Here is a 26,969-nt window from a genome sequence, read left to right as displayed (position 1 = left end):
CATCGTATAAGTTATGAAGAAATGAAGTTATCTTGAGATAAGCTTAATTTCTATGAAAGGCTTTACATGACGAAAAACATCTTATCATGTTTCTTGCGACAAGATAAAGTTTCTATGCGAAATTAGGTCATAGATCCGAATTTCCTTTTTTTTTAATATGTCAAGAGTACTTTCAACCACTTTTTTGTTACATAAAGTGCCAACGGACAAAAATTAAAGACCAATGATTTGAGGGGCGTAAATTAAAGACCACCCCAAGATAGGGGCATTCGGGCAAATTGCCCAGGTGTTTCTCCCTTTATCCGGCAACATTTATGAGGGTTGGAAAACTGACAGCTAGGCCCAATATGAGCAATGTAGTCCCATTGGTGTATTACCAGAGTTTTTTTTTTTTTTTTATTTTTTATAATCCGAATGTATTTCCAGAGTTGAATAAACTTGTGACTATTTGGATGAACTTTTCAATAGGAGTCCAATGCCAAAAAATAATACGATTAATCTAATGTTATATATAATAATTTCATTTTTCTTCTATCTTCAAACTTTTCCCCCTAAGTTAACGCCCTTTCTATTTTGAATATTCTTTAAATTTTTGCTATTTTACTGGCCTGCTTCCATTGTCTCCGATCTCTTTTGCTTCATCTTCTTCTTTTATTATTTTAATAATTTAATTTTATTGATAATTTTAAAATATTTATCAAACGGGGAAAATACATCAAAATTTTTGTATTCCAACTACTGTGGTTAAATAATATCTAATGAAATTAATTTGATTATTCATCTATACAGGTTAAGACGGTATTATTTTGATCTCAAGTTTTAACAGCAATTTTTGTGCGCACTTTAAGTAGTACTACTTTATAATTCAAAACAATTACTTTTAAAGTATTTATGCAGTTTAAAGTTTTCATCTTTATGTGATCTCACACATAGCAAGATGAGCAGAGCTTCTGGAGCTAACAATGGTACTATCATCTTTATGTGATCTCACTTAAGGTTCACATTTTCTCTACCCATTTTCAACATGGGATATCACTGAATTGGCCTGGAAAGCTCTAATTTTGACAGTTCTATCGCCTTCCCAGCATGATATCAAGAGATTATATAAATACAAAATGTAGTTTTTATTAGTTCTCGCATATTAGCTGGAAATATATCTTCTTATAGGTGTCCCTGGAATTATTGACAAGCAGAGAAACTATTTGTTGACATGGTGAGTGGTTTTGTTCTGACCTTTCAGTACTCGGAAGAGCGTGTCATTTTATGGATCTCTAAATACTGCTGGTAATTTACAGCAGAAAGGAAGAGGGTATTTCCATTTTCCAGACTAGTAACTTACTGAATCCTCAAGTACAAAAGAGGATATGATATGGACTAAGTTTCAATTGATAGTTTGAGAAAGAGAGTATTTCCAGGTACAAGGGTTCATATTAAAAAAAAAAAATGGCTAACACTTTGTACAAGTATTACTCTTTCGATGGACATTTGCAGCTTTGCAATTTCTTGGCCAGCCATTGAGAAGCACGTTAAATTTGGAAAATAAAAATAAAAATTGTATGTTAGTCGTAACTGTGAGAGATCACGCTTTATGTATCATGGCCTTACAGAAAATGTTAGTCCACCAGCATCAAATTATCTTTCATAATTATTGCGATGAAGTGCAAAGGCGGATCCAGAATTTAAACTCTATGAGTTCAATCTTAAGATTCTTAGCATTGAAGCCATTATATTATTAAAGTTATGGGTTCAAATCGACTATTTATTACAGTTTTAGTAACTTTTTACACATAAATCTATACTTCGCGTCGAAAGTTAAGTGTTGAATTGAACCCTACCTACAAGGCTAGATACGCCTCTGATGAACTGACTAATTTTATATGGACCTCTGTGAAAAGGAAGAACAAGTTTTTACAGGGAATGGATCTGGAAACAGACAATCCTCCAGCCAAGAATGACAATAAGTAATAATATTGTGCAAAAAATCTCACCATCTCTTCATATGAGAATAAATTTACTGGTGCTGGGTTTTACATTTAAGTCAGCAGATAATCATTAGAGTGGAAAGTTAATCAAAAGAAAATAGCAATAAAACATCAAGTATTGTCGCAATCTAAGAATCAAAGCAGCACCATCCATGCGCAAGAAATCAAGTCCATCTAGACTAGCAGCAAGTCAAAAGTTACCTCTGGATGATATAAAAGTAATGATGCTAAAAGGGTCAAAAATGAACATGACTTGAATTTAGAAGTATTTCAGAAGATCACATGTAGGTTCTAAACAGCCCTTACATACTACATTTAGAAAGAAAAAAAAAGTAACAATACTCTGAAGTACTTTTTGAGAAATTTCACTTGGAACTTGGAAGTACTTTGGGACTGGTAGTGTGGAGGTAAAGCTCAATAGAGGTGATAGCTGCTTTAGAAATCAGAACTGGTAAAGCATATAACTATGTGACTGCAGTAAACAGTAATTTTACTTTTAATTTTAGTAAGCTTGCATCCATTAGAAATGGATGTAATTCTATAGTGAGCACTTGCCTCTTTTTTCTTTTCCAATTCTTTTCGATTGAGGATAGCCCTTAAAAAGTGGGGAGGAGAAAGGAATATTGAAGAAGTTAAGACTTCTAGTGGCATTAGAATCCTACACTTAACAGTGTAAGAGAAGTTGCAACTATTATATTGTAAATCATATCACATCACATCATCTTAGCTTTACTTTGCCACCAAGCGAAGTCAGCAAGCATGTCAATATCTGGCACTTTATTGCATAAAATATTCACAGTGAAAATGTCAGGAAACCTGATCCGCCGTTGTATCTCAAGTATATATTTCTCCACACTATTGAAACTGAAATATCTGCCCACTTACAACCTGGAGAACCAAATATTTGTAAGAATTCAGCTTTTAACATATTAGCTTAATGGAGGTAACTCTTGTGGCTTACGCGAACATCTGCGGCCGATTGCGGGAGACTTGAGGTCGTTTAATCGGCGAAAAGATGAGATTCCTAAGGGTCTTTGTGGGGTTTCCTGCTCCAGTTCCAACACCAAGCATAGAACTTGCACCTGTCCTTCTGTTTCCAGCATCTACTGGTATTGCTGATTGTCTTGCAGGGGAGCCACTAGAGATATCGAAAGGGCCAGAGTTAGAACCGTTCTGTCTTGGTGGAGGCCAAATGTCCTCTCTTGGCCCTGGAGTTTCAGGAGTGCGAACCGACCAATCTGCAGCAAATGAGTCAACTAATATATTGCTAAAAGGTTAATGCAGTTTTGAAATATTGCAAAATTAGAATACTTAGACAATCAGTATTCAAATATTGAGCGGAATACATCTTGTAAATGAAGAATTTTGACAATGTGTACTTGTAGTTGTACACTAAGAACAACAAATCTTGTTTTCCAAACTAAACCAGCCTCGGATATGTCATGCAATTATTTCCAAAAAAAAAAAAAAAAAAAAAAAAAGGAGAAAGGATTACCTTTTCCCATGTGAACTCTGTTGTCCATCATATTAGCATTATTCGCAAACAAATCTGGCTCTGTTCTTGAAAAGAAATTTTTTGGCTGAATGGCTGAGCGCTTTACTGATTCATATTCATCTCTCAACTGATCATACATTTCATCAAGTTTTCTTTTTTGCCTGATAAGGAGCAATATTAATTCTGAGATTAAGTACAACTGATAGCAGATTCTAGTAGAAAAGCACAGTGTACTCTTGCAGATTCCCCAAAAATTTAATAGATTATAGTGGATAATTAGAGCACACTTTTGCAGTTCCATTAGATTTCTTTGTTTTTGGGGGGTGGGGAGTAAATAGAACCTGGATTTCTCAGCAAATTTTTCTTGGAGTTCCTGCTTGTCTTTAGATAAGCTCTCAATCTCTTGTTCCATCATTTGGCACCTTTTACCCATTTTCTGGTATGCAGTATGCACTTGCTCCAACTTTTCAGAGAATTTTTCTTGCATCATCTCACATTTCTGACGACATTGAGCTACTATCCTGTTCATCTTGAATTGCATTTCCAATTCCTTTTGCCCTATGTAGAATGTCACACTTCTGTAGGCACTCTTCATCACTGGGTATGATTAAGGAGAAAGTAACGAACTGTATCGTTACCTTACATCTAATTCAAGAAGTAGTACGTTTATTTAAACTAACTGAAGATCACTTTGTTTCAAAAGTAAAACTCAACATTACAAATGTTGCAAAACGTGGCAGATGATGAAGGATACATATCTGTGGTGATATTCCGGCCATGGCCATCTGCATAAGAATGTGAATAAATTTTAACTAGAATGCTAACTGAGAAATGAGGGACAATGAAAAAGATTTGGTCACCAGGAATGTAGAAAGTGAGAATATAAGGAAGCAATCTATGCTTACATTTGTCCATTCATCACTTGGACTGACGTCCACAGGTTTCATGAGACTGAGAAGAAAAAGGTCAGGAACTTGGTATTATAACAGACAATTCGACAAAAGTGCCACACATTATTTTGAGTGATTAGTTAATCTTAGTAGAAGTGGAAGACCAACCACTTATTATATCAAATGTTGTAGTGCGAAACAAAACCAATGTTCAGGAAGTGTCATAACCCCATGCCCCCTCCCCGTGAAAAAAAAAAAAAAAGAATAGATAAACATATCTAAAGGAGAAAGAGACAAGCAGCTAGAGAAAGCGAAAATTTAGGATAAACCTTTCGCCAAATGAGTCATTTTTAAGTGAACTGCAAAACACTTCAACCTCAAAGATGAAAGGGGTGGGGAATAGCACTAACCTTTTAGACAATACTTGATCACAGATAGGACAAGCAGCATCATTGCTGAGAATCTTACTGGCATCGTCCTGGCCTATAAACATTGTTAAGGAATCATAGCATTTGTACACTAAAATCATGTTCCTGAGAAAATTGCGCAAATACATATGCCTATATGGAGAACCTTTTTTTTCAGAATAATAGTGGTATCTAGGCTAGCTTTCAAGCACATTGACCGATCCATCAGGTACCTGTTACCTCTCACCGGTATAGGTACCAAATACCTTTGCCACTAGGACCTGGACAGACGGAAAGAGTTCACTTACTGCCTCCTCTGCTGGATTTGAAATTTAATTCCCAAGAATGTCACTCTAGTTCTTCGACACACACAAAACAAATGCATGCCTATATGGAACACATACAAAAACTAGGATACAGAAGAGGTGGCCACAAGTGCTGGTGATGGCCTGTCCTTCCAGTTCACGCCAGCAAGCATTGCATCTCATCTCACCCTTCAGAAATGATTGTCAATTTCATAGCACATTATACAAAGTTCTGGAATCATTCAAAAGTCTTAGAACAATTTTGATTCCATTCACTCTAAAGCTGTGGACACACAGAAATATTCAATAAGAAAAGACTAATTATCCCTACAACAAAGTTGACACAGCGCTGAACAAACTTTGCTTCTCGAATGACACCAGAGAGACAATCCGCTAAACAGCCAATTGTAGCTGGTTAATCCATTTTCAAACAGGATTAATGGAAAGAAAAACGTCCTAACGGCAGACCAGAATATCCATAGCTGGAACCTCTTAACTGCTTATAAACTATTGTTCTATCAGGGTTCATATTTGGATAGTCTAAGGAAACTAACTAGAAATACAAAAAACGTGTTTTAACAACTGGAGTAGAAAAGCCAGTTAACTATCACGTTGCTTGCCAGTTAAGAATAATCGACTTCAACAAAGAAAAACGTCATGGATATGCACGAACCACAATCACTAAGTATTCAGATTAAAAGAAGTACTGGCAAAAATGCTACTGCAGTTGCAAGTTTTCTAAAAGTGATTAAAGCTTTACAGAGTGATATTATTATACACTATCAGGTACTTAATAAACACTAAAGGTAACTGTATATAAGGAATATAAATAGATAACCTGGAAAAGATGGTAACTAACCAGTTATATACCCAGCTAAATTACTCTGATAGTGTAAAACACTGCCAGTCAATACAATTTAAAGGCGGAATACATAGAGAGACACTTAAACTAGGCCTCTACAGTCAGTTGAACACTCCAACTTACGAAATAATCATCTAGACACCTCAACTCTCCACTTTATCCGTTTAATACTCCAACTTAAATATTGATCATCTAGGCACCTCCAAAATTAATGTATCATGTCAACATTGGGTGTCCAGGAGACACAATGGGGATGAGTTGAGGTGTCTATATGTGCATTCTCAACGTTGGAGTGTTCAGCTGCTAGCTGAAGCCAAGTTAAGGTGTCTATATATGTATTATGCCTAATTTAATAAACATGAATGATTTTCCAGATTCCTTCATTAGGAAAGCTAAAATAGTTAAAGGAGTCTTCCTACAAAGACAAAGTAGGAAATAGACAATTTTCAATCCTATCTTTTCCAAACCGCCAAACAGATAATAAGAATATCAGGTGCTTTGTATAATTTTTTTTTAAGAAAAAGTACTTAGGAAACAAATTTTCACCTTCAGACGAGCACAATAACTGGCTTGTTCGCACAAGTTTTGATCGGAAACCTGAAAATAAAAGGACAGCTGCTTTCAGAGGATATATTTACACAATCAACAGCTACTTCCCCTGTTCCAATTTATGTAATACTTTTCGCTTCCCGAGATTTAAATTGGATTAACTTTGACCACCAAATTGATATGAGAAAAATTGCAACTTATAGTACTTTTCATGTAATTTTCAAATATATAAATTTTATTTTTTAAAAATTGAGTTAATCTAATCCAATTCAGCTTTAAAATTTAGTCAAATTGACATTCGAAAAGCAAAAAGTATCACATAAATTGGGTTAGAGAAAATATTATTTAAAAAATATACACACAACGAAATTAATTCGTGTCGAACTTGTAGAATTTGAAATACTCTTAAATAACCGGAACATAACAAGCAAAATCGGAGTTTAGAAGATTAAATACAGACTTTGAAATACTCAGGCGAAGGAAATGCCTGAAAATCAGATAACACGAAGTAACGATTCAAAGCGATTGAAATTCAATTCCAAATAGCGAGACTCCAAAACTAACTACATAGATCTGTACAACTTCAAAATAACATCCACGATTTTGAAATCTCCACTGGATAATTGATAATGAAATGTGAGCTGTAATTTGTATTTCAGATTGAAGCTTCTCTCTCCATCATCTATTTGTATTTTTGAAATGGCGGCAACTTTCTTATTTATAACGGTTTCCTTGACCCGAACCGAACCGCGCTGTGTAAAGTGTAAATAATAATCGGGACATTTTTTTCCAAATTAACTTTTCTTTTTTGTTTTCTTATTATCCGTGTGCAAAAATAAAAACATTTTGGAGTATGTACTTTTTATGGAGAAAAGGAACGGGCAATTTCTACTCGATATACAATTGTAGTTATTAATGGTTAACATTGACCAAAAATCCATAACTTGTTTCATTTCAAGTGGTCTTATCTGCAAAAGTAATTTTGTAAGAGAGTGTCTGGTTACATTTATTTTTTAGTTAAAAAAAGTGTGTACTTATCAATTTAAGTTTTCTTATTAGGTGTTAAGTGATTAAATTTCAATATCTATTTAATTAAGGATAATTTAGTCAATTATCTATTTTTTCCTAAAAGTTAAGATTTTTATGCTTAAATCAATTGATGATATACTCTTTTCAGATTGCCCTTCGTTTGGGGTGGCAAATTTTGGTCTTTAAATTTTGCTCGATATACTATCATACGAAATTGTAGATTTCAGGGGAGTGTATGCCGGATCCAAGATAATCTTTAAGAAAAAGTTAAGTTATGTCGATCCTAAGATAACTAAAAGTTAACTTTTGGTTAAACATAACTGACCGGAGAGAAAAAATTTAAACTTTGTCTTATAAGGCAAACTTTTTTTTTTTTGAAAGTCTATTTTATTCCATTTGACAAAGACAAAAGTGGTACATGGTAAAATTCCTACTCACTAACTTGTATAAGTCAAACTAGAGCAACTATTACATTAAAAAACAAAAGAAAGCTTTAATCAACTACACTTAGTAGGGATAGCAATTCAGCGTTAAAGAAGAGCTCTCTGCCATTTGAAATTGTTCCCGCCGGGATGTGAATATGTTGTGCAATCTCTCTTAGGTATTTTGAAAGCCGAGTTAGGTCCTTTCTCTCTAAACCAATGCCACTAGCATACCAAAAATGCAGCAAGTAATGGAGCAAAGTCCGATTTGTGTCTAGCAATGTGTGAGATATGTGTTGCCAGCCCCCTATTCTTCTAGTGTTTACCACAATCTTTTTGTGATGGAGCATTCAAAATAAAGATTACGAAGATGGGAAAATATTTCTCAAGTCTATCAACTAAGTTGCTAATCTACCTTGTAATAAGCCACCAAAGTGTGAATTTGTATCCGGGATGGACATTTGGTTGTAGCATAATACTTTTCCATGTAACTTTGGTATATATGCTTGAAAAAATACATATATATTTCAAGGCAAAGTTTTAAGTATGCCCCCATCGGATAAGTTTGGTAAATCCTTAACAAGTTTATGCCGATGGGGGCATACTTTTAACGGGCAAACTTTATGCAGATCCTAAGATAAACTTGTGAAGGAATTATCAAATGAATCCTAAGATACTTATGTCAAGTTCGCCTTTTCGCATAACTTCTTAATTCCTTCGATGCCGATGGGGGCATATATATGAGCAAAATTTGAAAATGGCAAAAATTTATTTCGCGAATTGCCCTTTTTAAATCGAATGGAGTATATATGAGATGAAAATGTATTTATTTCGGAGAGGTTGATGAAAGTAATTATTATAGATGTTTGGATGTATTAATTCGTATTAGTATCAATTCCATCAGATGACTGAACATCACCACACCACTAATCAAGCCAAAATTTATCTTTTTTTATTTTTCTCATTTAGGATTGATTTTATGTATTTTCTCTATATTAGTAAATATTTCATATGTTGGTTGAGCATTAATCGTAAAATTGTTAATACTAGTTTTGCTTGCATTAGATGAAGTCCTGATCTTCCAATCAGATAACTTCTTTTGAGTTTTTCAATAATATAATCAAAATGAAAGGAATTGACCTTAGTGGTAAAAAGAGGAACACCTAGGTAGCTAATACAGTCGGATCTCTCTATGAAAGTATCCGCATATAACAATACCTCTCTATAATAGGAACACCTAGGTATAATAGTCAAATCCGCATATAACAATACCTCTCTATAATAGGAACCGATTTTTTATGTTATATTTTACTTCTCTATAATAACATTTTACCTATAACAGCAATAACCAACTTTATAACAGTACGCTCTTTGTAAAATTACCCCCCATCTAACCGTTATCTTTTTTTTTTTTTGGTAATATAATAATTAATTATCTTTATAAAAATAGAATACTTATGATTACCAATAATAAGTGTAGAGATATGACCAAATATTTGATCCTTTAATACACTATTTATGGTAAAGAGTATTATACGAATATATATCTTTTCATAATTAAAAGATTTTTCGTTGTTATATAAAGTGTAAATAAGCTTAGAATTTGGCAACTAAAATTGAAAAATTAGATTTTACGCATCTTTTTTGCATATAACAGCGAAATATTATTTAAATGTCAGTGCTATTATAGGTGTATAATAGCCATTCTGTATAACAGCCAAAAAATTTCGGATCCAATAATGCTGTTATAGAGAGGTTTGACTGTAGTGAGAACATGATTTCTAAAAATATTTGGGAACACAAATATTTTAAACTTGAGAAATTAATAGTGCCATTTAATAATCAATATGTATGGCGAACTCTTCAATTGTTGGACAAGCATCGGTGTTGCTTAGTAATAGTTCTACGGCTGTAAATATTACTAGTTTGACTACTAACTCTGTTGACTGTAATATGGTGGCTGGGCCACAACAAATTGCTCCCCTGTAGTTGTTTTGCTAAATATATATTATGGATCTGATTTATCCAAAAAAAAAAAAAGGATCGACAATCCAATTTCCGCCATGATCTTTAATTCCTCTAAATTCTAAATTTATTTCTACTGCAAACGGTAGAAAATGAGAGTTTAGGGTCTGTTTGAAAGCGACACGGGTAATTGGAATTGGTGTAATTACTATAGTAATTCAGTATTGTAATTACAATGACCTATTTGTATTATAATGTAATTACAGTAGTAATTACAAGTGTGTTGTTTGTCAGTACAAGTGTAATTACGCAGTTATTTTAATTTTAAAATAAAACTTAACTATAAAAAATTTAAAATTAATATTTAAAAAATATGTGCCTTTATAAATGCTATTAAATTAGTTCTTTAATAACACATTGTTTCTTGAAAATATGTTAATTAATAATCATATATTTGTAACTAATATTGTAAAAAATAGTTGATATATAATTTCAAATTAATAATATTTTTATTTTAATTGAGTATAAAACTTAAAAGCATACTTTTTTTGTGAGAACATCATGGGATTTGATGTTTGAAAAAAAAAAGAATATTTATAAATATAATGCCACAATATTATTTAAATGTTTATCAAAAATTCTATCAATTATAAGTTAAAAATAAACAACAAGCAATGTGAAATAACAAGTCAATAGTACTAAAGCAAATAAATTAAAGTCAAAAATATAACCTAAATTCAAAATCCAAAAGAAATTTTTTTAACATAATACTCTTATATGCCAAAATTGTTAATGAGTCATTCTTTCTAATATTAAGAGATGTAGCTTCAAAAATTAGAATAATAATACGATTATGCTAAATGAATAAAATAAAAAAAAATAAAAAATACGAGCAATTACATGGAACCACAAGAAGTAAAGGTTGGGAATGAGAAGAAAGGAAATGAAATATAAATAATATAAAAAGAAAAATATATCTTAAAAAAATAAAAATAATTAAAAAGTAAAAATAAAAAATAAATTAATTGATAGAAATAAAAAAATAAATTAGAAAAGCAAAGAAAAATAAATTAGAAAAGCAAAGAAATTAAAAATAAACTAAAAAAGAAAAGAAATAAAATAAAATAAATAAACTAAAAAGTAATCAGAATTACGGTTACACCATTCCCGAGCCCCCCCCCCCCCCACCTTGAGAATTGGAGAGTGTAATTACACCCTGTCAATTACACCCAATTCTCACCTAACCGTGTAATTACCCGGTCAAACAAAAAAATTACATCCAATTTCAATTACCTAGGTGGCTTTCCAAACAGGCCCTTAGCATTCCTTTCTTTCCTTGAAGAATCCAATTTTGTCTAGATTTACTTTTCGCCTCATTTTGTGAATTAAAAAAAAAGTACGGAAGAAACAATTATTTTTGCTCATGAAGAAACAATTATTTTTGCTCATTACCCTCTTAGCCAAAAAAAATAATTCCAGGAAAGATATTTTTAAAAATATTCTGGTTCAAAATGTTAATCTTTTCTCGAAAAAATGACATCATAATTAAGGCTACTTATCTGTAGATTCAATTCGATTTTGTATGTTATTGGTTAGATTTAGTAGTTATTGGTTTGTAGACATGCTAAACCGATAATCAAGTCAATAAGATATTCGTTATGGGTTATCGATTAGTGATTCTTAACGGTTCAGTTATCGCTTTACTTATAAGAAAAATGTCTTTTTAGGGGCTAACGACTAACCTACTCGAGTCCGTAGCATTTTGCACCCCTAACGTATGTCCTCTTTCGCGATTTGCACCCTGTCCTATTTATTTTTATGATTCGCACCCCTAACCTCTTTATTTTCCTGGTATGTCCTGAACTACGCTTGGCCTGATTCCCTTGGTGGGATACGTAGGCAGCCTTTATAAGGCTCGGTCTCGTTATTTGTAAAAGCTCGACATCCCTTATGCTTGAAACTGGGACAAATTTTAAAGGGGAGCATCGCAGAACAATCTCCTCCTACGCCAGAAACTGGGACAATTTTAAAAGGGCGTCATCACAAAACGGCATCGAAAATATGAAGAGTATATGGTCAACAGAGTCATCAAGCAAAGGAAGGACTTTGAGAGAAAGGGCATTCGCTCCGTTTCACAATGTGTCGCAGTTCCAAGTTTAATAGAATTATTTATCATCTATATATATATATTTTTTATGCATATTTCTCCGTAAAACAATATGATTTTCACTCAAATAGTTTTGCTAATTGGCCAAGACTTAGAAATAGGCGGAAGTTACAAGTCCAGGCCAAGTTGGAAGCATGAAGCGCCAAGAGCGTATCTTCAAAGCCAACGCGAATCAACCCCCCCAAAACTTACAAATTTTCTTTGGATGCAGATGTTCAAGTTCTTTGAAGTTGAAATATATAATGTTTGCGGCTTTGCGCGTCGAACGGTTTGAACATTCTTTCAAATATTAATAATTCTCGAAATCTGCGATAAATTAATGTTTAGTCTTCCAAATGAGTTTTCCAATATATCAGCGTACAAATATTATTGCTTTCAAATGCTTTGCATAAATGCTCTCAAATGCACTGCGCATGCATTACTGCCTCAAATACCCCGCACTGCATATGCACTATTGCTTTAAATTCCCCGCACTATATATGCACTATCGCTTTAAATTTCCCGCACTATATATGCACTATTGCTTTAAATGCCCCGCACTGCATATGCACTATTGCTTTAAATGCCCCGCACTGCATATGCACTACTGCTTTCAAATATCCCGCACCACAAAAGCACCGCACCTGCATTGCATTATTACTTTCAAGTACCCTGCAAAAGCACAACATCTTTGTTCGCAAAAGCACCGTATTTAGGCCAGTCCGCCTTTAATAGGACCTTTTAGGTTCGTTCACCTTTAATTGAACATTTTAGGCTCGTCCGCCTTTAATTGGACATCTTAGGCTTGTTCGCCTTTAATTGAACATTTTAGGCTCGTCCGCCTTTAATTGGACATTTTAGGCTTGTTCGCCTTTAATTGGACATTTTAGGCTTGTTCGCCTTTAATTGGACATTTTAGGCTTGTTCTCCTTTAATTGAACATTTTAGGTTTGTTCGCCTTTAATTGAACATATTAGGCTTGGTCGCCTTTAATTGAGCATTTAGGTTTGTCCACCCTATAATAGGACTTCATGTTATTAGGTTTGTCCGCCTTATAATAGGACTTAATTATTTCATCTAGTTTGTCCAACTTAAAATTGGACGCAATGTTATTAGGCACATTCTCGCCTTACAATAGGATTTAATCATTTTAATTTGGGCTCGTCCGCCTTATAATAGGACTTGGTTAATCTATTTGGGCATGTCCGCCATAAAATTGGACATATTAAGTTTTTTCGAAAACCGCACTGATATTGCACTTGCATTCGCACTATTTTCACCTTGAATGATTTTCGTACTAATCGCACACCAATACCACTTTTATCTCAAATATTTTATACTACTCTCACGCTAGCACTACTTTTATCTCAAATATTTTGTACTAATCTCGAATTTGCACAACTTTTACCTCACATATCTTGTACGAATCGCGCACTTGCACTATTCTTAGCTCAAAATAATATCGCACTGATTTTTACACCTGCATCAATTTTATCTAGGAGTAATTCCACGCTTCTTATAAAAAGAAAGAAAGTACGTAATGTTTCTGACCTTGCAAGGACTATACGTTGAAATGGTTTGAGCTTCCTTATAACAATTATGCCTCTCGAGCATCAATAATTCCGAGATTTGCAACAAATCACCGCTTGAGTCTCGCAAATGATTTTTCAAACGTGTCGATGCACAAATATTTTCTATTGCTTTCAATTGCCTCGCATAAATGCTTTCAAATACACTGTGCACGCACTATCGCTTTCAAATGCACCGCACATGCACATGCCTTCGTGCTTTCAAACGCCCCGCACATATCTCGCATCATTGCTCGCAAACACACCGCACGTGCATTGCATTCAAGTGCCTGCAAAACCTTTGCATCATTGCTCGCAAACGCACCGCACCTGCACTGCAATGTCTTGCGAATGCTCGCAAACACACCGCACCTGTATTACATATGCCTTGCGAATGCTCGCAAATGCATTGCACATCTATCGCATCGCATTATACCGGCTTAGAAAGCCTCATCTATCATTCGGCTTAAATAGCCCATCCGGTTTAAGGCCTCATTAATCATCGCCAAAGGCATCATTCTCATGAATCATCGGCCTAAAACCTCATTTGCATCAGCCTCAGCAAGGCTATCATTTTAATCACTGCAGCTCTTTTACGGATTTATTTTACATTGCTTTATTTTCGATATTTATTTTACTGACTATTTTTATCTAGTTTAAAGTTTCGCAGGAGCTTTAGCGCAACGTGGAACTATTTCTTCTAAGGAGTCGGGGCAATATGTTGGGAAGAAAATCAGACTTCCCGACAAGGGTCGAAGATCTACCTCGAACACTCATCTCCAACTAGTCCGCCTGCATTCCAGCATATCCAATTTTCAGAATTTTCAAGTCTCTACCATAATACCCAGTGTCTCCATAATTCGACACTGAGACAATATTTTGCAAAGATTTGCACCAATCGGGATTCGTCTTTCACGATGTGTGTCGTAGTTATCCCAGAACTACACGCGGCCTGATTCTCGTGAAGCCCGAGATATGTAGGCAACTCGAAGACCGGGGTTCGGCCATAACCTTCACAATCCTTTCACATCTCCTCCAAAATCCTTTAGCCGGGACAAAATAGGCCGAAGTCAACGTCTTTGCCCGAAAATTCTTTCATCATCACCGGGCAAAGAGGGACAAGTTGTTGACACCCAATTTTGTCCCGCCTTCCCTAAATATTTATAGTAATTTTGGCAATTTAAGAAATGATTATTTATATTTTTATTATAATTATTGACTTTTACTAATACTGGCATTTCATTATCTTGTTATAGTCACTACTGTTATTATCTGCTATTTTATTACCGTTACTACTACCACTATTATTATTATTATTATTATTATTATTATTATTATTTTGTTATTATTTATTACTATCAGTATTATTATTATTCGGATTTTATCATTTCAGCATTTTTACCATCTTATGCACACGCATCGCAATTACCTTCGCAAAATTAAATAATAGCATTTATTTACCGTTGATTTTCAAAATATTATTGCACGGTTATTACGACGTCATATAATTTTATCTGAGCACTAATAAATGCATATTTTATATTAGATAACATTTTAATTCAAATTTTCATTAGTCCTAAAACTATTTGGGCTAAAATCCTAATTTGTTGAATCGGGGCCCAACTAACCATTTAATACCCAGCCCATGTTTCAGCCAACCCAACCCACTAACCTACCGACCCGACTCGACCCGCCTTCACTTAACAAGGAACCATTAGGGTTCCTTTTCCATTTTTTCTCCTTCAGCCGCCGCACCCTCCCCTTCTCTCTCTTCTCTCTTCTCTGTCGCTCCTCTCTCTTTCCTCGGCCAAAAATGGCAATCTCGTAACCTCTTTCACCTCTATCAGGTCATGCGTGGCCATTTGGGGAAAGGGAATTAATGCTCGTCCTTTCCCCGTCAGTGTTCAACCATGTGTAAGTCGTCTTTTTCTTCCCGTTTCTGTTGTCGATCTGAAACATTTTTTTAATGGATTTCGTCCATTTGTGAATTCAAATCACGTTCTTCATCAGTTTTTTTTCAAGCACCGATTTTAATTGTTTTTGTCTCTTTATCTGGCGTGTTTCTGATCGATGACAGAGGATAGGGTTCTCAACGTTTTCGATTTGAAATTGTTGACCAAAGATCCCGCCCAAAAATCCGAAGTCTTAGAGAAAACCCTAAACTTTCCCTATAAATAATCGTTTTGAGGTCACAAAAGGGGAGCTTTTTTTTAGCCGCGGAAATTCCCTAAAAAATTATTAAGAAGTTCTCTTCTAGCTACCTTGGATCCTTGAAAACATTAGGTTTTAGAGCCACCTAAATTCCCTGCAATATTAGTTTGTGGGAGTAATCGTAGCATTTTTGATATCGAGTCAAAAAATCTAAATCGTCTTTTTCTCATTGTGCCCTTGATCTCTATTCTGATCCGAGTGGGTACGAACTCGGAGAATTCGAAGTGTTTCGAGGTACATCGGAAGCTCGAGCCCCACTTCGCTGCACCCGAAGAAGGTAATATTCTTACCCTTTCCTTTATTAATTTATTTGGTCAGTCTTCTCATATTTGCTTATCTTATGTGTTAATCAGTATGTGTTTAAATTTGACTGTTTTCCTGTTTATTTTAGATATTATAGTTAGTGTGTGATTAGTCTAGTTTCTTTTCTTTAGTTGCTTTGGTTAATTTAGTATAATGGTTTAGTGTGAGATTCTGATTAATGTGTTGGGTTTTATATATTAGCTTAACATGATATTGATGTAGGATTGTCTCTAATCTATTTCAATTCGATTATCTTTTGTAGCTTAGCATAGTAGTGTTGAGAACAAAGCTATGTTTGGTTTGTATAGATAACTCTGTTGGAGTTAATATTCTTTAAGATTATTCTATCCGCTATTGCTTGTCTTTAGCTTAGTTTGTTTTAAGTAGTATCTAGTTATTCAGAATAAGTTAAATGTTAGTTTACATCAATCATGTTCTACATTAACTCAAAATGAGATTAGAGATCTAGGATCCCTATGTAATCCCTTTTGATGTCTTCTGTTGGTTCAACATAACTTGTATGAACAATATGACTGAATACCTGCTTACTTCAACTTGTTTATTTTCTATTGGTCTAAAGGATGACAATTTGTCCATCTGGGGTCTAACCTGATCCATATTATTGAAAAAGAAAAGGGAGAAGGAACAAATGGTTTGGATTGTTTAGTTTGTCTTTGTCTATTTTAAATCCACATGAAGTTGTTGAGTCTTGGTCTTTGTTTTTGTTGGAATGCCCTTACCGCAAGATGAGTTTCACTACTTTAGAAAGATTTGCTATAAAGTGATAGCCCTACTCCAGATCATTATTTGAAGGCTAATGAATATGCACTGCCTCCTGTTTTGGTTGAGTTCTGTTTTTTTAAAAGGACTAATAGAGAACTAGGCTTTAACCCAAAATCCATTTCACTTTCTTTTTTTTGTGACACTGTCTAAGAGGAAGTATTTAGGCTTAATTAATATGGTCATTTCTTTTGTTTGGATCTTATGCTTGGTTTACATTTATAAAAAAAAAAAAAAAAAAAAAAGAGGTTAGACACATCTTAACATAATGGTGATCGTTTGGATTCAGAACTTACTCTTATATTCCTAGTTGCTTTTCTTTGTTTAAGTAGGCCTCTGTTTGTTGGGTGTTTAATTGGTAGTTGGTCCATGGATTTTAAACTAAAACACTCTGAATTATGTCAAAGCTGTCAAATCTTCTCTAAGTATGGTTTGTTTCTTTGTATTGATATATGATTCGATCTAATTTGATGAATGATAACTTGCTAGGTGTCTTACTTAATCGCTTTATTTGTCTTAAATGGATTCATCTATTCATTAAGGTTAAAATTAGCACTTACCCTTTATGAAATATTGGTTTTAAACCATGCTTCACTAATCCACTACAAAGATAACTAAAATTGGATATCTGTGCAGTTCATCTGAGTATATTAAGGTCTGTTTAAGTGAATGTAGCAGTCTTATTACCTTTAAAATAAATATAAACTTGTTCCCTGGGAGATTGCATATCGAGTGGCAAGGTTATCACCCTCCTACTTAGCTAAAATGTTTTCCAACAACCAAAATGTCCGCTTTCACTTTAACAATTTGTTTCGGCTTAAACTTGTTTCGCATTGCCCAGATAATGCTTGTTTGTCTTAGATTATTTATTCGCGTGTTTGTTTGATTTGCATATCTTACTTTGTTTAAATGATTAAATTATATGCTTATACGTATACTAATTCTTTTCCTTTTATTTTATGCATGACCTTCGCACACGAGTCCGAGGGACTCGTCTCCCGCATTCGATGTTGGGCCAAAGCCCAACGAAATGTCATTTCCCCCTCGATCCAGTTCTGTCCGCAACCTGTTCGAAGAAAAAATGAGTTTGGGCTAAAGCCCAATAGTTGATTGATTCGCAGCATTGGAGTCTTGGATAATGGGCCAGGCCCATTTAATTTTTTCTTCCCTTCTCCTTTATTTTATGCATTTTGATTTGTTTTGTATGACTAACACCTCTCTTATTTCATTTTCTTAGACGAATTCTAGTGAGACTAATCGTTTAGTTTTAGTATAAAGGGGTAGTTAATCCAAAGGAAACTAGTAATTAATCCCATGAGCTTCATTTTCTTCTTTTATACCTAAGTTATTTATAGTATCCATGATATTTAGTTCTAGGATAATTGATGGTATAAACTCAAATATATTTTGTAAATAACTTTCCAAGTTTGAATCAATCATGCAAACTCTTAGCTAAGTATAGTTAATATAAAATAATAAAAGGATAAAAGAAAATTCGTAAGCTATTTTGTATTTCATTTTGTATTTTTTTCAAAACGTCAAGTCAATTAATACCTCATCGTTTAATTTGTTTCAAACCTTTATTAAAACATTGCACAAGCCTGCGTTTTCTTCTACTTATATGTAAATTATCATATTTCGCGAAAATCTTATTTTGAATAATATTATTTTACTTCCATTTAAACTATTAGCAATATTTATAAACTTTATTTCAAATAGCATTCTAAAATTTCTTTTGTGCCATTTATGAGTCCCATTTTAAAAAGCACCTCTTTTACACAATTACTATATTTTCCTATAAGTCTTGTTTTAAAATAACATCATTATTCTCATTCAAAGTCTAACAGTATTTATTTCTATGAGTTTTATTCTAAATAGTACTTTCATTTAAAACCTTATTAATATTTATAAGTATTAGTTTAAACGGCATTATTACATTTTTCTTTCGAAACCTTATTAGCACTAACAAATTATTTTCTAGAATGTCAAATATTATATTTGCGTCCTTAGCCCTAATCAATTAACCTAAGTTTGACCGGTAAACCGTAGTTAGCGGATCCTAGAGGATGCCTAACCCCTTCCCTTTAGGATAATTAGAACCCTTATCTAGAATTAAAATTTAAGCAGACCATTAACGGAGGTATAGTTAGATTTTACCTTAGTTAATAAATTAGGTGCCCTAATTCACCTTAAAATTAATTAGGTGGCGACTCCTTAAAAAATAAAACAATATAGGAATCTCCAATATGTTATACTCTAAGTTAACCCGTTTAAATGGGGTATAACATTATGTATCTTAGAAGTTTGTGGTGTGTCTGATATGAAGGAAAATATTTTTCACAAAAAATATTTTTCTCGAAAATATAAAATATTTTTCACGGAAAATATTTTCCCCAAAAAATCCGCAAAAATATTTAGCAAATATTTTTCATGAAAAATGTTTTTCTGGAAAATAGATCCTTTAGAAAAATTGGGTCCAGTTGGGCGGGTCATAACCCAACACATTTTTAGGCCATTTCAACCCAACCCATTTCAGCCCAAGTAATTTTGAGCCAATATATGCTCAACCCATTTATTACCTCAGCCCATTTTGATTGGGCCAATTTCCGCCCTACTTGTCCATTTTACGGGCAATTCCGTTAATGCCCTTATTTTGGGGTGGTTTTTAATTTTCGCCCATCAAAATGAAAGTATTTAACTTTTGCCCTTCGCCTAAAATCTCAGGGTTTCGGGTTCGAACCCTGCTCAGGCGAAAATTAAAAAAAAAAAAATTAGCTAGGCAGAGGTTGCCTACAAACTCTGCCCCATCGGGCATAGTTTGCCTGCAAAACTCTACCTTAAGGTAAAGTTTTGAAGATAAAATTCTGCCTTGCGAATTCCAACCTCTGCTTTGTGAAATTTCTTCTTTTTTTTTAATAAGCGGGGATTCGAACCCAAAACTTTAGGGTATTAGTCGGAGACAAAAATTAAAGACCACCAATCTGAGAGTCAAAAATTAAAGAACCCCAAAAGAAGGACAGTCCGCCCAAAAAAATGCCATCTGACTCCGTAGACAATACAATGGGCTGCCCGACTCAAAAAGGCTCGCTCATAGCCCAAACACGCCTAGCCGCTTCGTCAGCATACTATTGACAAGCTGGCTCAGCCGAGCATCAACAGGCTGTTAGAAAAATATTAATTTTCTTAGTATCTCAAAATAATTAAAAGACCAATGGTCAATTGAATTTAATACAAAGGTTATATTAGTATTATCTCAAAAAGAATTGGTGATAAACCAATTCTAACGTTATCATATTGATTGGCATTTCTATTTCTCATTAACTATTTCAATGTTTTGATTATGTGAATTGAATAACATTAAGTGACCATCATTTCTCTCATTATAGCCTTTAATACCATAAACGACAATTACCTTTATTCTTTGACATCTTTATGGTCATTAATCATTTTGCTCTTTATTAACCTATTAATTTCTTTTATTACCACAACAAACAAATATTTCTTAACCGTTGCAAGAGGCTGAAACCCCATTCGGTTGATTACACTAATTCTACTATATATACATAGTCTATTTCTTTGGTGAGATAAGAATATGAGGAGGAAACATACACAAATATATATACTTCCTCTTATATTTTTGTGCTGGGTGTTCTGCTTTGAGAAAGCTTTGTTAGATTCTGGCCTCCTAGTTTTGTACTAGAAGAGCTTGTTGAATCTTGAGGGATACACCCATATCGGGTGAAATATCCTTAAGGACAGTGCCATTGGCATGCCTCAAGCTACGAAGAATTCTCTACAAGTGTTCGTGATCAAATATTTTAAGCAAACAAGTGTTCGTGATGAAGAGAAGTCCATACAAGTGTTCGTGATGAAGAGAAGTCCCTACATGTATTAGTGATGAAGTATTTTTCCATAAGATTTTTTTAATACAGGCCATTAGGCAACATGCAGTCTCCTAAATGACAACTGACAAGAAGTGCTGTTCTGTTAGATGGTTTCCTAATTTTCCTGCCATAATCCTCATGTGGCACTTTACATGTAAACGACTCCATGTGCGTTTGAGCTTACCATGATCTCATTTTTACTTTTTTTTTTTTTTTTCTTCTTGTTGTTTATCTTCAAATGGATATCCTTAGGATCCTTCACCACGAAGATAACCTTCAGCATTTCCCACAAGTCACCCTAACACTTGTTAGTTTACTTGAGTATGTAACACTGACAAATATCCCCTTATAGTCCGTGCCAGCTCAGCGTGTCAATTCCCCAGTAACTGACACGTGTATAACAACCTTTCTGCCAACAACCTAAAAAAAATCCAACATCTTGGAAACATAAGCATAAAGCCCGTTAAAAACATCAGTCTACACCTCTGTGACAATTCTCTTTAAACCCTTATGTTTTGGGCGGTGGTGGCAGGTACCATCGTTTTTCTTCCTGTTTTTTTTCACACACACCCTCTTTATTATTCCCACAACCCCTTTGCACCATTTCACTTGCAGATCTTTTTTTTCATGTAAAAATCAAAGATCTTAGCTTGTGTTTTTAGAGGTGGAAAGTTGTTGTTGTTGTTGTTTTTTTTTTTTTTTTTTTTTTTTTTTTAAATTAAGGATGAAAATTCAGTGTAACGCGTGTGAGATAGCAGAGGCAAAAGTATTGTGTTGTGCTGATGAAGCAGCACTTTGTTGGTCATGTGATGATAAAGTTCATGCTGCAAATAAGCTTGCTAGTAAACACCAGAGAATGCCTCTTTCTGCTTCATCTGCACCCATGCCCAAGTGTGACATTTGCCAAGTAAACTTCTTTTCAACTCTAATTGTAGTTTTATTCTATATTGAATTATTCTGTTAGTATAGCGTACTGTGTAGTGTCCTTTGTTCAATGAACTGAATATATGTCTACTTGCATTTTTTAAGCAAAGGAAACGACATGATCTTTGAAGAGGTGAAGAGGAAATGAAATTTCTTGCTCTCTTGCAATTTAAGAAAATGACCTTTTCAGATCTTTTATCTGTTTTGTTTTTCCAATAAAATATCTTTAAAGGTGGTAAAACTTAAAAAAAGAAGTTTGTAAAGGGCTACAAAACCATTTCTCCCGTTGGTTGATGCTATTTATATTTGACTTAAATTGTGGCTGCTGCAGCACTGCTTTCTTTCCTTTTCTTTTCTTTAATGCTGAATAATAATGTTTTTCATTTTACCCATTTCCATATGATTGGAAAATAAATTCAAATTTGGTTGGCATTTGCTGTGGAAAGGTTGGTTGAGGTCGTAGTAGATATAGTACTAATACACTTCATTTGTTTGCCAGTCTAGTTTGGAAGAATTAAGAATAGTCTAACATAACAGGTGTTATGAAGACAACAAAAATTCGATCAATAATAACGAAAAAGAAGAACAAACAATTTTAACGTGGAAACTTGAAGAAAACCACGATCGTCACTATTTTTATTATCTAATGAAAGATGTATTTACAAGGATATATAATTATGAAGGAAAATCATGTATATTTAGGCTGCCGCCCTCTGCAACCCCTGCAGTCGATAGGACCTAGTGCTTACATCACTCCCGGGTGGTAATTTCTGAGATCTTTCTGCTAAGATGTTTCTATATATCTATCAGAATATCACTAAAGACAGTGCACTCCCAACATATCATATATATATTTTATATAAAGGTGCTAGACTTAGCATAAAGTTTAAGATATTAATTTGATTTATATTTCTACAAATGTTATGGCTGAAGAGTCAGTTTGATAATAAAGACTATAGATCAAAATTTGAACTTGAATTCTTGAATGTTGTGAAAGTTGGTTAGAAAATGTATAGTGTGAAACATATCTGGACGTCTTAAAATAGAAATAATATCATATAGATTGAAATAAAAGGAGGATAATACGTCCCAAGATAGTCAATCACTGATTCCAAGATAGTCGACATTGATTTCAGATTACACAGCTTTATTGGAGAAAAGACCTCAAAGATACTTAAAGAACAGTCCAATACTGCAAAAGAATGAAGGAAACAACAAACAAGATGAAATAGGAAATATATCAAATCACTCCCTTATCGGAAAATAAAAGTTGAAAGAGAGATAAATCAAACACTTGTTGGGCAGAAAATGTTCTAATAGCCTATAACCGTCAACTGAAACACAGGCAAATATGCAGAAACAATTGGTACTAAATTGGTTGTTCTTTCAACTGAAATCAGAAACTTAAGGACCAAGTCAAGAACAGTAAAAAATAGACTACTCAAGTCAATTTTGAAGCACTTATTCAACAGGTTTAAATGCAGGTACAACTTGAATGTGCATTTCTTTTCTCACCTTAGTATTAGATTTTCGAAAAAATGATACTCCATTGTCCAAGTTCTTTACACCTATTGCTAGCCTGCTGATTGCTCAGCTATGAAACTGTCATATTTCCCCTTCTCTCCTTGACTAATCTTGCAGCAATGTCAAGTTCAATGTGTTACTTTAGTGTGTTCCGCCCCTGATGCCGCGTAATTCCTTTCGTTTCGAGTGACAAAGGAAGGTAGAAGGTGTCTATTCTTAATAATGGATCCCTTACTTTAGGGACCAGCTGTAGAGCATCACCATGTTGTGTTGGTTACTTTCCTTCAAACAGAGCAAGAATGGTTATCAGCTAAGGTCAATGGGATTATCGTAGCCTCTTTTTTCCTTGCAAAGTTGCAGTGCTTGGGCATTAGTTGAAGGAGGATCAATTTGTGAAAATTTCTCTGAGAGCCAGCAGGATATATATGTGGAGAAAGTGAAAAGAGGAGGAAAAATATAATAATAAGAAGCAAGTGGTGTATCATTTAGCAGGACAGAGAGTACAAAAGCTAGTGAGGGTCTATTTTACGGATTCGTAGTTTACTTTTCTTAGCTAGTATACATAATTATACGCTGATTATACAAAGTTATATACATATTTTTCATGGATACATCCTTCGGCTATTTTTAGTTTGAGCAGTTGTGTGGACGGCTATTTAGGTTAGTTCTTCTTCTTATAATTATATTAACCTATGCTTTTCCGTATGAATGATAGAGAAGGAAAGGTTGTAATGGAAAAGGAGGAGGAGGAAAAGTAGGAATGGAAAAGAAAGGGAGAGGAGGGAAGGGGCAACTTACTCTGGACAGGAAGAGAAAGCTAAAGATGAATATACCATACCTTGTCTCAAAATTATAACTGTGAAAATTTTGGTTCCTGGTAACATATGATTGAATTTTGCATATCAAAACGCTCCTTAACCTTGTTTCCCAGAGTGACTCAACTCTAAATTAAAAGCAAAAAAAATAGATGCTGAATGTTTTAGGATCATATCCGACTACATGCCGCTATGCGAATGTGTATCCATTCTTATATAAATATTCTCATCCTTTAACATTCATTAGCGACTTGATTATGTCCTTCGCAAACTGAAGTGCTGCCAAAGACTGCTCAACTTCTGCTATAGCAATAGTGCTATATTCTCATCCTTTAACATTCGTTAGCGACTTGATTATGTCATTCGCAAACTGAAGTGCTGCCAAAGACTGCTCAACTTCTGCTATAGCAATAGCACTTGTTTTTGGGAGACATCATTTCACCTGGGCTTCTTACTTACCTTTCTTTCATGGAGCCAAAGTAGTAGTCTCTCGTCAAGCAAATGCTATGCTCTATGTTTTCCAGATTCTTTATTTCACTGGTTAAGTTTTGATAATACCTTGTGGCGCCAATGCAGTTGTGTTTTATCAAATCTATCAAAAGGAAAAAGAATTATTTATCCATGCTTCATGCGTATTTCCTAGCTTTTTACCCTATCTGATAGTAAGAGATGCTATTTTGTACAGGAAACTGTTGGCTATTTCTTTTGCCTTGAGGATCGGGCTTTGCTCTGCCGAAAATGTGACATCGCTATTCACACCACCAATGCTTATGTCTCAGCTCACCAGAGATTCTTGCTGACTGGAGTCAAAGTGGGACTTGAACCTATCGATCCTGCTACATCAGCATCCTCAGGGAAGTCACATTCTATCCAGAAGGTTGTGGAGCAAGAATCTCCTCCAATTCCTAAGAGTACTACTCCTGTGTCATCAAATGCTCAGTGTGACGGCGTATTACCTGTCCAGACTAGTGGGACTGGGGATCTTGCACCTGGTAGACTTCCATCGGTTGGAGGTTCTGCAGCTGGAATCATTCCACAATGGCAGTTTGATGAACTTCTTGGAATGGGTGATTTCAATCATAATTACGGATACATGGATTACGGGTCATCTAAGGTATATGATTTACGTCTCATCCTTCCTCTTCATTTTTCCGGTAAGTACGGTCGCCAGTTCTTTTTATATTTGCTTTTCTTATACATGATGATCTTATTGTGTCTATCATCATCCAAGTGTGGCGTATTCCAACGGCTGCACATACAAGTCTCGTGCTAACTGTGAGGAGTTCTTTTTCATATGGAGACAGGGAAGTATCTGATGGCCAGTGTCTGGTCACACATTCTATTTGTTATACCAACTATATCGGATAGAGCTAAACATTATGCAGAAGGTGTGCCCCCCATATAAAATCTTGGAGTGGGAAAGACAGGTTTAGGTACAAACTTGCCGGCCTTAGGCCAAATTCGGCAATCACCAAGATCATAGAATTTGTGATTGCTAGTGTTGTATTGGTGGATAACTGTGTTGCTTTGCCAAACTCTCAGGCGGTCAGAGTTTTGACTCTTGAGAAGTGTCGAGATGAGGAGTTACAGACTTCTGGTTACAGCTGTTGGGGAAATGCGTAGCCGTTGAAGAATAAAGAATGAGGAAATATATCTGTATTTACATTTGTGGTATCATATTGGCAGATGTAGCTTACTTAAAGTGAAATATTAGTTTCATCTTACCATCACTTGGCAAGGATAAGACTGGTGAAATTGAGGGAGATGAAAACATTATCATGTATCATATTTGTTATTTCACCTATCTGTGATTTCTTGGCAGAAAACTTGTCACTTTGATGACTGCCTGTATTGTGGATTGGATTTTATGCTTGTATGAGTCAGATAGTCTTTTCAAATGGCTATCAATATAGTTTTACCGGATTAGATGGAATTCGCTGTGGTACCTAATTTTAGTTTTTCCTTCGTTGAAATTATCAGGCTGACAATGGAAAGCTTGGAGAATCAGACAACTCTCCAATCTTAAGAGATGCTCACGCAGAAGTTGAAGGTGATGAGTGCTTTAGTACGGAGGTGCCAGATACATGTTGGGCAGTGCCACAAATTCCTTCGCCGCCAACAGCTTCTGGACTATACTGGCCAACGAACACTTTCCAGAATCCATTTGATGCTGGAGTGTTGGAATCTGACCTTAGTTGCTTCCCTTCGCAGAATATCCAACATCAACAATCAAATGGTTGTGGTTTCAAAAGGAGTAGGCATTTCTAAGCACATTCTCCTTAAGTTTCTTATTAGGTAGTGAATAAAGTGTTTCAGGCACTAATCTTGTTAGATATAGCGATAAAGTGGTAGTTTATGATTTGTCTAATCCCTTCCTGGTTAAAGTTGTCTTCCTTGCGAGACCGGTGCTATAAATGATTCTGACTACTGCTGAACATTTGGATTTTACCTCAATGGATCATGTTATAGAAGACGCCAGTGGGTTTCCCAGGGTATCTGAAACCAGCTCGACATCTTCAAAAGCTCTTCACGGATGGAAGGAGGTAGTTGCTCGGACTTCATGATTAAACAAAGTGGCATACATGTGGAGGTACTGTCTGGTTTGCTATCACGTGAACGTTGGAGTTGGTCCAGTTTTTGATACCTGCAGTAGCTATCTAGGTCTATCATATGTTCAAGTGTAACAAGTTCTAGTATCAATAGTTTAGGCGCAGAAAAATAGTTTCATCGTTCACGTTAGTTACAGAATGGTGATACGGTAAGAGCTTTTTGTCTCCACTTGTAGCTACCTATAAATAACAGACACTAATCAGCTTATGAATGATATCTGTTTTGTTTCTTGTGTCTGTGTACGCTTTTTGAAACTGAAATTACTGCATTTTCTTCCATCCCATTGTTGTTTCCCTTC

The 26,969-nt window shown here is 34.6% G+C and overlaps 2 protein-coding genes and 1 long non-coding RNA gene across 14 annotated transcripts; 2 read left to right on the top strand and 1 right to left on the bottom strand.

Moving 5' to 3' along the window:
- Window positions 1-2,221: 2,221 nt before the first annotated feature.
- On the bottom strand, window positions 2,222-7,298 carry LOC132031324 (E3 ubiquitin-protein ligase CCNB1IP1 homolog). 8 transcript variants are annotated; one of them, XM_059421241.1, is made up of 10 exons: window positions 6,951-7,298; window positions 6,488-6,538; window positions 5,193-5,311; window positions 4,778-4,850; window positions 4,383-4,428; window positions 4,232-4,262; window positions 3,819-4,074; window positions 3,478-3,638; window positions 2,944-3,220; window positions 2,222-2,870 (listed from the first exon to the last, which is right to left on the bottom strand). In XM_059421241.1, the coding sequence occupies exons 3-10, from the start codon at window positions 5,260-5,262 to the stop codon at window positions 2,864-2,866; spliced, it is 921 nt and encodes a 306-aa protein (XP_059277224.1). In that variant the 5' UTR covers window positions 5,263-5,311; window positions 6,488-6,538; window positions 6,951-7,298; the 3' UTR covers window positions 2,222-2,863. The 8 variants fall into 8 exon arrangements, with proteins under 8 accessions (XP_059277224.1, XP_059277226.1, XP_059277218.1 ...); XM_059421243.1 differs by having other exon boundaries at window positions 2,944-3,190; XM_059421235.1 differs by having other exon boundaries at window positions 3,478-4,074.
- Window positions 7,299-21,268: 13,970 nt separating this feature from the next.
- LOC132031321 (B-box zinc finger protein 22-like) lies at window positions 21,269-26,905 on the top strand. 5 transcript variants are annotated; one of them, XM_059421231.1, is made up of 5 exons: window positions 21,269-21,330; window positions 21,522-21,705; window positions 24,747-25,175; window positions 26,042-26,315; window positions 26,531-26,905. In XM_059421231.1, the coding sequence occupies exons 2-5, from the start codon at window positions 21,523-21,525 to the stop codon at window positions 26,623-26,625; spliced, it is 981 nt and encodes a 326-aa protein (XP_059277214.1). In that variant the 5' UTR covers window positions 21,269-21,330; window position 21,522; the 3' UTR covers window positions 26,626-26,905. The 5 variants fall into 5 exon arrangements, with proteins under 5 accessions (XP_059277214.1, XP_059277213.1, XP_059277216.1 ...); XM_059421230.1 differs by lacking the exon at window positions 21,269-21,330 and having other exon boundaries at window positions 21,337-21,705; XM_059421233.1 differs by lacking the exon at window positions 21,269-21,330 and having other exon boundaries at window positions 21,337-21,705; window positions 26,447-26,905.
- Window positions 25,222-25,850, top strand: LOC132031323 (uncharacterized). The gene is made up of 2 exons (XR_009408235.1): window positions 25,222-25,494; window positions 25,604-25,850. It is a non-coding gene; the product is annotated as an uncharacterized LOC132031323 (long non-coding RNA).
- Window positions 26,906-26,969: the final 64 nt, after the last annotated feature.

The sequence above is a fragment of the Lycium ferocissimum genome, chromosome 9, assembly GCF_029784015.1.
Source record: "Lycium ferocissimum isolate CSIRO_LF1 chromosome 9, AGI_CSIRO_Lferr_CH_V1, whole genome shotgun sequence".
Taxonomy (NCBI): Eukaryota; Viridiplantae; Streptophyta; class Magnoliopsida; order Solanales; family Solanaceae; genus Lycium; species Lycium ferocissimum.
The sequence above is the reverse complement of the archived record's forward strand: the minus strand, read 5'-3'. Positions and strand labels throughout refer to the sequence as shown.

Excerpts from the sequence above, each read along its gene's own strand:
- LOC132031321 (XM_059421231.1), top strand. The coding sequence starts at position 21,523 with ATGAAAATTCAGTGTAACGCGTGTGAGATAGCAGAGGCAAAAGTATTG. Across the intron at positions 21,706-24,746 it reads CCAAGTGTGACATTTGCCAA|GAAACTGTTGGCTATTTCTT; the intron begins GTAAACTTCTTT and ends TATTTTGTACAG. Across the intron at positions 26,316-26,530 it reads TGGTTGTGGTTTCAAAAGGA|AAGACGCCAGTGGGTTTCCC; the intron begins GTAGGCATTTCT and ends ATCATGTTATAG.
- LOC132031324 (XM_059421235.1), bottom strand. The coding sequence starts at position 5,262 with ATGAGATGCAATGCTTGCTGGCGTGAACTGGAAGGACAGGCCATCACC. Across the intron at positions 4,851-5,192 it reads CACTTGTGGCCACCTCTTCT|GCCAGGACGATGCCAGTAAG; the intron begins GTATCCTAGTTT and ends CAATGTTTATAG. Across the intron at positions 3,221-3,477 it reads CAGAGTTCACATGGGAAAAG|ATTGGTCGGTTCGCACTCCT; the intron begins GTAATCCTTTCT and ends CATTTGCTGCAG.